Source organism: Prunus persica, chromosome G1, assembly GCF_000346465.2.
Source record: "Prunus persica cultivar Lovell chromosome G1, Prunus_persica_NCBIv2, whole genome shotgun sequence".
Classification (NCBI taxonomy): Eukaryota; Viridiplantae; Streptophyta; class Magnoliopsida; order Rosales; family Rosaceae; genus Prunus; species Prunus persica.
In genome coordinates this window covers 1864192-1873886 of record NC_034009.1, presented here as the reverse complement: position 1 = coordinate 1873886, position 9695 = coordinate 1864192, and the positions used below count along the sequence as shown (strand labels likewise).

The 9695-nt window shown below is 37.0% G+C and overlaps 1 protein-coding gene across 1 annotated transcript; it reads left to right on the top strand.

The window, feature by feature from the left end:
* Positions 568–8461, top strand: LOC18791115 (acylamino-acid-releasing enzyme). The gene is made up of 18 exons (XM_007225182.2): positions 568–818; positions 1747–1922; positions 2156–2465; positions 2658–2879; positions 2978–3196; positions 3317–3391; positions 3791–3929; positions 4571–4722; positions 4816–4898; positions 4987–5108; positions 5203–5281; positions 5361–5538; positions 5816–5876; positions 6165–6287; positions 6613–6810; positions 7494–7562; positions 7866–7942; positions 8069–8461. The coding sequence occupies exons 1-18, from the start codon at positions 676–678 to the stop codon at positions 8130–8132; spliced, it is 2490 nt and encodes an 829-aa protein (XP_007225244.2). The 5' UTR covers positions 568–675; the 3' UTR covers positions 8133–8461.

The window sequence follows — 9695 nt, the reverse complement described above, 5'->3', positions numbered from 1 at the left end:
GTGGTGAAAATAGATGTCGTGGTTTTTTTTGGGTGGTGGTAGTTGTAGTGGTAGTGGTAGTGGTAGAGGTGGTGGTGGTGGTAGAGGTGGAGGTGGATGTGGATGTGGTGGTGGAAATGGAAGTGGAGGGTAGTGGTGGTGGTGGAGGGGTTGATTGTGGGTGGTGGTGATGAAGGTGGAAGTGAGGTGGTAGTGGTGGTGATAGAGGTGGAGCCGATGGTGGTGGTGGTGGTGTTAGACGATGTCACTTTTAAAAATTAATGATGGTATTATAAGAATTGAAAAATATTCATTAAAGACTCTTATCTGCTTCTTGTGGAAGGAGTTTTGAAAGGTTGTTGTCAAGAAACTATTACTTTTAAAATAATCATGATATTTTATTTTTACCAAACACCTTAAATAAGTAAAGCTAATTTTTGGCCCAAAAAAGCAATCCTAAACAATTTCTAAATACATAGATCTATGCATGAGTAGAATATACGTAGCACAAGATGAATGAAGAATGTAAGAGGGAAATGTAGCTACATTTCTCAATAAATGGTGAACCCAAATAAAAGATTGGAATTGGGTGAACCCAACAAAAATTATCACAATACAGTGGCTTAGCCTTGAGGCTTGAGCATGGACATCCTAAAACAGCCCAACCTTACCTTAGCCGTAGAATAATGCCTACGAATGGCCAGTGCATTGTTGAGCAAAACCACCTCGGATTGGTGCGTCAACTTGCTTTGTCCCAGATACCCTTCTCCCCCTCCTATTTTATCTCACCCTCCCACTCTTCTTCTCACTTGGAGACCCTTTCGCGATTTTTTCTCTACGTGAGCTCTCTCTTTCGCCCTCCTTTTTTTTTATTTCCTCTATGCTCATCTTACTTCAATTCTGTTGACTTTTAGTCATTGAATCTAGTTTTTGTGCTGAACTGCTTAGATGGTAGCTGTTATTTCTTATTTTCCTTCTTTATCTCTCTCAGCTCAGTACTTTGATTCATATTGCTTGTTCTGGTCTTCATTTTTTTTTTGTTGGGTAGTGTGGAAATCTTTGAGTTACACGTTCCTTTGAAATCATGAAGTAATGTATAATGTTTTTGATTGTTACTTTGGATTACCATTTTCCCTTTTTCAAGATTATGTGTAGCATATTGTCTCTAGATCGATGGAGGAGCCGCCTTTAGCACATTTGGAATTAGATTCTCAATACCAACATCTCAAAAAGGATAATTGGTTCTGGGCATAACTGAGCAATTCTAAATTTCAAGTTCGTAACAGAATTCCAATAAAACCATATTGCTCAAATTTGCTACTAAATCCTTACTAAATGGAATCATGGTGATGGATATGAAATTTTTTTGTGGGATTAAATTTTAGCGATTTGTTCTACTTTCCATTATATTTAGTTATTTGAGAACCATGAGGGCCCTTAATCTTGATACTGCTTTCGAATTCTGGTTAACTGTTTGCACAAGGCGACCTTAAAGTTATCAACTGCAAAAGTACTTGTTTCTGTTGTTGGAATGTGGATCTTCTATATTCTGTTGAAGAAAGAATGACATGCTAATTCTCATTGCATCATTAAAGAAAAACAAGAAAACATATTTTCTTTTAGATGCCATTTTCAGTTCTTTTCATCTTATGTGTTAGACTCTCCCACCAACCCCCTTTTTCCAGAACTTGTTGATTATCTATGTACTTTCATTACCCCTTTTGATTTCATGTATTAACAATATCTTCATCGCAATCTACTCTGTAGTAAAAGATTGTCAACATTTTTAGCCATGGACGGATCTAAAGCTGGTCCATTAAAGGAGCTACCTCTGGGGATAGATGCAACAACTGAGGAAGAATATGCTTCGCAGTCTAAGTTACTTCAAGAATTCACTAGCATTTCCAGCATTGACAAGGCATGGATTTTTAAATCTGACAGTGGTATGATTTCTCATTTTCGAACATGCATGTCCTTATACATACATATAATACATACGTATGGACATATCAATATATGAATACAAATTCCTTCAAATATATATATATGTGTGTGTGTGTGTGTGTGTGTGTGTGTGTGTGTGTGTGTGTTTATAAAATTTTATGTTCCTTCCCTCCAATTGAAAGCCAAAAACCCATTTCTGATGAAGATATTTGTACATTAAACTTTGTTATAGGAATTGGCTCCCAGGCAATGTTTTCAATTAGTCAACCAAATCTTTTGGCAAACAAGAGGAAGAAATTCATTCTATCCTCTCATATTTCAAGAGAAAGTAACAATTCTGTAAACTTCCAATGGGCCCCATTTCCTGTTGAGATGACGGGAGTCTCTGTAATTGTTCCATCTCCGTCTGGCGCAAAGCTTCTTGTAGTACGCAATCCTGAAAATGAATCTCCCTGTCAATTTGAAATTTGGGGCCGAGCTCAAGTGGAAAAAGAATTCCACATCCCCCAATCTGTTCATGGCTCAGTATACGCTGATGGATGGTAATAAATCATGTGAATGTAATATTTCTGATGATCGCTTTATAGGATATTTGATGTTAGCATTGTGTGCTAGACACTTGCCTATGTCTATAGTGATTAGTAGTGGAGGTGCACCTCAATTTTGAGCGTTACTCCTTTCAATTATCTATATTTTCTTTAAACATAGAAGAGATTAAACTTTCAATTATACAGGTTTCAGGGAATTTCTTGGAACTCTGATGAAACTCTTGTTGCTTATGTTGCTGAGGAACCATCTCCCTCCAAGCCCACATTTACAGGCCAGGGCTACAAGAAAGGTAGCTCCACAGAAAAGGACTTTGGTAACTGGAAAGGTCAAGGGGATTGGAAGGAGGAATGGGGGGAAACCTATGCTGGAAAAAGGCAGCCTGCACTTTTTGTCATCAACATTAACAGGTCTTGTACAATTGGTTTACTTTTTATCATACAGGATTAAAATTAAGGAGATTTTTTCTTAGGATGTCAAACTTATTAAAATATCCCATGATGTACAGTGGAGAGGCACAAGCTGTTAAAGGAATTGAAAAGTCTTTGAGTGTTGGTCAAGTTGTGTGGGCGCCACCAGTTAGAGGTTCACATCAATATTTGGTTTTTGTTGGGTGGTCAGAAGGTACCAGAAAGCTCGGTATCAAGTACTGCTTTAATAGGCCCTGTGCCTTGTATGCGGTTAGGGCACCAAATTTTGAATCAGAAGCTGATGGACCTGAACTCAAGTGAGTTGCTTTGTGCAATGCTTATGTCTCTTTTTTTGGACCCTCATTCATGTCAATGGTTTAGGGAATTCATTGTGCTTAGTTATATCATATAACTATCAATTTCTTTAACTGTTCCAGAGATAATTCAACTGAAGATGTTCCTGTGGTAAATCTAACTCAAAGCATAAGTAGTGCTTTCTATCCACGGTTCAGGTATTGTGTTTTTCCCCATAGGCACTTAGTTCTGTCTTTGTGTACCCTTTACAGGGGTCTGTAACCTCATGTGTTACTTAAATTTAGTCTGTGATATATCTTACGTGGAATGCTTTTTTAGATTTTAGAGAATTGTTCTATGTTTTCTTCATGTCAAGGACATTTCCGCTTGAAGTGCTACTCTAGATAGAACTGGAAATTAATTTTTTGGAACTCGTTGCCTTTCTTTCAGTTTCAAAACTGAAATTGATATGTTAATGTCAACAGGAGTTTTATGAACAGCAGAATTGAAATTTTGCTGATTTTTCATACGTTATTTAATAGATTGCTGATTGTTTCAAACATTATCTACTAGATGGCTGATTGTATCTGAAGCATAAATGAATGTAATTTTGCCAGCCCAGATGGAAAATTCCTTTCGTTTTTATCTGCAAGAAGTTCTGTGGACTCTGGGGCACATTCTGCAACAGATTCTCTTCACAGAATAGATTGGCCAATTGATGGACTGCTATCCTCATCTGCAAAAATTGTTGATGTGGTGAGCTCTTCAACTTGTCTCTTTTTTATTCGAGTATAATAATCTTTCTTTTTATGCGCGTTCTATTCTTGACTTGATTCCTTGTGAAAGTAAATTGTGAACAAAGATTAATTTGTTAGCATGTGGATATGAGCATTAAGTGTTTTCCTTGTAAAGATGAAAACTTATACAGCTCACATTCCAGAATTATTAGAATTAAAAATCACGGTTTATGTCTTGCTCTGATCTTTTTTGCTTTTGCTTAGACAAGAATGTTCTGCGTTGCTACTATATACCAGTGGTATGTTGTGTTGTATTTGGAATTTGATGCTGTTATCCTCGGCTTGTTCTCTCTCTCTCTCTCTCTCTCTCTCTCTCTCTCTTTTTGGTGCATGATACGTATGTACATGGATAGTCTCCCATTGATGCTTCATTGGTGAAATTTTTATATGATCATGTAAAATGTACCTTTCTGAAAAAAAAAAAAGGGAGGGGAAACATTGAACTCTTGGTTAATTTATATTTGACAAAAGGTATTAGTGTCACGAAGTTGATATTTCACAACATAATAATAGAAGATTTAGAACATTTTGTATGAGAGTTTCTCTCTTTATCTCTCTCCCTCCCTGTATAACTACACTTAATACACTTCTTGTTTGAAGGTTCCCGTTGTAATGTGTGCTGAGGATGGTTCCTTCCCTGGGCTTTACTGGTCAAGTTTCCTTAGTAATCCATGGCTTTCGGATGGATGCACGATGATCATAACTTCCATATGGGGCAGCTGTCAAGTAATACTTTCTGTGAATGTGTTGAGGTAACTGTAATGATCTGTCATATTCTCTCTTGTATTTGAATACCTTTGTTACCTTGTTTTTATAATTTACTAATGAGATTTATGAAATTACAGTGGAGAAGTAATACGTATCAGCCCTACTGATTCAAATTCATCATGGAGTGTTCTGACACTGGATGGGGACAATATCGTTGCTGGTAACATAAACTACCATTTTTTACTGATAACTTCTCAGACAATTATACTGAAATATAAAAAAATTCACTTCTTGTTTCATTTCTGAAGTGTCTAGCAGTCCAGTAGATGTACCTCATATCAAGTATGGTTATCTTGTTGATAAGGAAAGTAAAAGTACCGCATGGAGTTGGCTAAATGTACCAAGCCCCACAAATGAATGTTCTGAGAAGGTCTGTCAATTCGCTTTTCCAAAGCCAAATATTTCTACTATCAAGATTATCTTCAAACTTTACATCTGTTTACTCAAGTTTCTCCTTGCTACAGGTTAAATCTTTGCTCTCATCTCTTCAATTCAGTATAATGAAGATTCCCCTCAGGGATGTTTCTGATAGCGTAACAAAAGGTATTATAAACAAAATCACTTTCTTGTGTCTCAAAAGATAGTTGATTTTGACGTCCTGTATATGCTTAAAACCTTTCAGGTGCTGCCAAACCAATTGAAGCTATATTCGTGTCTTCCAAAACTAAAAGAAATGATCCATTTGATCCATTAATTGTAATTCTTCATGGAGGCCCGCATTCTGTTTCATTATCAAGCTTTTCAAAGTCTTTAGCATTTCTCTCTTCAATTGGGTTCAATTTGTTCATTGTAAATTATAGGTAAGTTATGATTCTCCCTTTTCCCGTTAATTCTGATTTTTCTTAGGATATAACACAACAGTGTTGCAATATTTACCTCGTAGCATATCTGTTTAAACTAAAGTTGTTAACCTGATGTATCGATTGTATTCTTACTGCACATGACAACACCTTTGAATTTGTTTTTCATCCTTTGGGATTCTAGCATCCCCTACTTGAAAAAAAGAAGCCTGTTTTATATTTAGCTTCTATCATCAGCTTTTGGCTTGCATTGTTCTGACATATTAGTTTATCTCAGAGGTTCACTGGGCTTTGGTGAAGAAGCACTTCAGTCTCTTCTAGGGAAAGTTGGGTCCCAGGTGCTTACTTATACATATTTACTTCTAATTTGTTTTTTTAGCATTCTTACTTTTGTTATACTAGCTGGTATTATGCCTTTGGGGTACATACTCTATACCACCTGTGTGCTTGTGTGGCTTTGTGCCCTATGCGCTGCCATTTTATACTAATGTAGTATCATACACAAAACACATATGTATATACTTATGTAATTTAAGCATTTACTTTAATAATGCACCTATAGAACTATTATTTACTTTGTGTACATGGTATTTCTGGACCCTAATCTCTTAGTTGCTTCTCTACAGGACGTGAATGATGTACTGGTGGCTATAGATCATGTAATTGACTTGGGCCTTGCCAGTCCATCAAAACTTGCAGTTCTTGGTGGTTCTCATGGTGGCTTTCTCACAACCCACTTGATTGGCCAGGTGTGGTAGTTTATCAAAAAGCTTGACTATGTGCCTTTAATGTACAATGCACAGACACGCAGACTATCTTCATGTGTATTCTATCTTGTTATTATTATGCATTCCAAGTCCTGGATACCACTAGTTGGTGGTTCAACTTTTGGACAGCTGCTTATTTGTGTACATAGACTGGTGGTTTGGGGCTTTCATGCGTAAAGTTTTCATTTTTATTTTTAAAGCATCTAACTTATGCAAGGTTGGTAGATGAATGCTCTAAACGGTGGATAGTACATGTAGTTTTAGGCGTGCTTAAGAATTCAATAATATTGTAACTGAAATGCTGCAGGCACCAGATAAATTTGTTGCGGCAGCAGCTAGGAATCCTGTTTGTAACCTCGCATTAATGGTGGGTACAACAGACATCCCTGATTGGATCTATGTCGAGGCCTATGGAAGTGAGGGTAAAAATAGCTTCACAGATGCACCTTCTGCTGAGCATCTGACTCTCTTCCAGAGCAAATCTCCTATTGCACATGTCTCGAAGGTATATGCTTTGTTTAGGCTTCTTTCATATTACGATCTTATGATCGTACTCTGGATTTTGAAGCTTTTACTAGAAGTATATTGGAATAGACGGAAAATCTACAGAAACATTTAAAACCAAACAATCTCAAGATAACAGAGCTCCCAACATTGATTAACTGCATGCACTTGCACATTTTAAGCAACTACAGGGATATCATAGCTGCAATTTGCAACCGTGCATTGACTTTGGAAAAGCAGAGTAGCATGATATTTGCCATTTGCACAGGCAAGATGTGTATTGTCACCGCAAGATGTGAAGAAAAATATTAATTGAAGTAAAAAACAGAGACAGAAAAGAGTGAAGAAATGGGAAAGAGTTGGTACATGTCATGTTGTCAAATACATCTGTGTGCAAGTTCAATTCTTGACTCTTGAGAGTGGCTAATTCAAGCGAATCCATCCAAGGGTTAAGATTGTATCTAGATATTCCCTCCTATGACCACTTTACTGGGACCAGTACTGAGATTTTTATGTTACTCCACTGGGTTGAAGTTTTCGGTAATATATATATAAAATTAACATTTTGTCGAGAAACGTGAAACATGAAATTAATTTTCCTTTTCCAAAAACAGCTAATATTTATAACGATATTATCTAGGAGTTTGCTATTTCTAACTTTTTGATTTTTGATGCTCTCTGCAGGTCAAAACACCCACCCTTTTTCTTTTGGGTGCTCAGGATCTTCGTGTTCCAGTTTCTACTGGGTTGCAAGTAAGCTAATGTGTTCCCTTCCTAATGAACTACACATTGAACACTTTATTCTATTTAAATGGTTTTACAACAATAACAAGTGCTTGGATAATAATTCTTCTTGGCTGCATTGCAGTAGAAAGTGAATGAAACATAAAATACGCAAACAATTGGAATCTAGAAATTTATTTTTAAACTCATTTTTTTCTTTTAAAGTGATTTCCTTTGTCCCCCAAGTGGGTGGGAAGAATTTGATGCATACACAGTTACATAATTGTAATGATATGTAATTAGAAAAGTGATCTAGATGTTTATTGTTTGTAGTATGCTCGGGCATTGAAAGAGAGAGGAGTTCCTGTCAAAGTCATTGTGTTTCCTAATGATACTCATGCCATTGAGAGGTAAAGTAAACACATGAGGCAAACTTGCTTCTGCGTTGTAGTAGTCTCTCGGTCACTAGTACAATCAAGTTCATAAAATTTGATACTTGGGTTTCAATTCCATCTGATTCCAACTCCTGTCTGCAGGCCACAATCGGACTTTGAGAGCTTTCTGAATATTGGTGTGTGGTTCAAGAAGTATTTGTCGTAAATTAGCCGGCATTTCTCCCCTGCTTTTACCGCCACAATTCGACTTCAAGAGCTTACTTAATATTGCTGTTTTTATGGGCAGTAGAAATCTATAATGCAATGCTGTCCATTAAAATTACACTTTCACAAAAATAAAATAAAATAGTTACACCCAGTAGGTTGGATCTACTTATAACCAAACTCTTGACTTTGAACTTTTTGAACTGTCCAAGCATTTGTCCATCATGTACAATCTTCAGTCTGGATGAGATATTAAAAGTTACAGTTACTGAAATCACTATAGAATTGTGTAATTGTTTGTTTGAATCATACTTGTCGTTGGCTTGTTTATGTACCATATAGAATTGTGCATTTCATGTAAAGAATTTAATTGAAAACTACAAAACAGAGTCGGTATAGCTAATCATGCGTATTGTGAATGTAAACAGGCAACACATTTTTAGTGTTTTAATTGAGGATAGACCCCAATCACTAGCTAATGTACTTGCTTCTAAATCTCTTATATTCAATGGGGGTTTGGATTGACCCGACTTTTGTTGTGCTCCTAAAAGTCGTCATGGATAAAAGTCGTGCTCCCAAGTCTTCACGGATCCAAATATACGCCTGTGTGAGAGTTACCCTTCCCCTTCCTAACTTCACCCAAACCCCCTAAACCTTCTCAGTCAAACGTTTCCTTTCTCTCTCGGGTTTATTTTTTATTTTTATTTTTTGGGTTTCCTCTCAGTTTGGATTTCTCAAGCGTAGCGCTGGCCATCATCCTTCTTAACAAATTCAAATCAACCCTTCACTACTGAGAATTGGCTTTTGCTTTCTCTTGATTTTGATTTGGGTTCTTCAGAGACAGCTCAAACTCTCTCGCTGAATTTGGGTTTATAATTTCTGCTGAGAAATAGATGGAGCTCATCATCCTCTCCGTGCCCAACTGTTGAATCTGTGCCAACCTCTCATCACCGCCAAAAGCAAACATTCGAACGCCGTCACACGAGGCTGCCACTATAGGCACGAAGCACGCCGCTGCTGGTAATTTCCTTCTCTGATTTTTCAAGAATTTATTTGCTTGCTTGTGAGAAAATACGGAAAAGAGAGAAAAACGACATTGTCTTCACAAGGATCTTGACATACAGCAGAGAAGGCTGTGTCTGCGCGACTGTACTTGTTTTTTTGTTTTAAAAATAGTATAGCCGCGCGGCTATACGAATTTCGACGTGGGCGCGCTATCCTCATAGTATAGCCGCGCGGCTATACTCCTTTTTGATTTTTTTAGAAGTAGTATAGCCGGGCGGCTATACTGATTTCGACCGTGGCAATAGTATAGCCGCGCGGCTATACTATTTTGAGTTGCTTTTTAATATATTAGTATAGCCGCCCGGCTATACCAGGTTGTTCTTATTTTTAAAAAAATAGTATAGCCGCACGGCTATACGTATTTTGACACGTGGGCGCCTAATCGCGAGGAGGGTATTTTTTAATATAAATAGTCTAGCCGCTCGGCTATACAAGGTTTTTTTTGATTTTTTGATTTTTGATTTAAAAAAAAAAATAGTATAGCTGGAGCTCATCATTC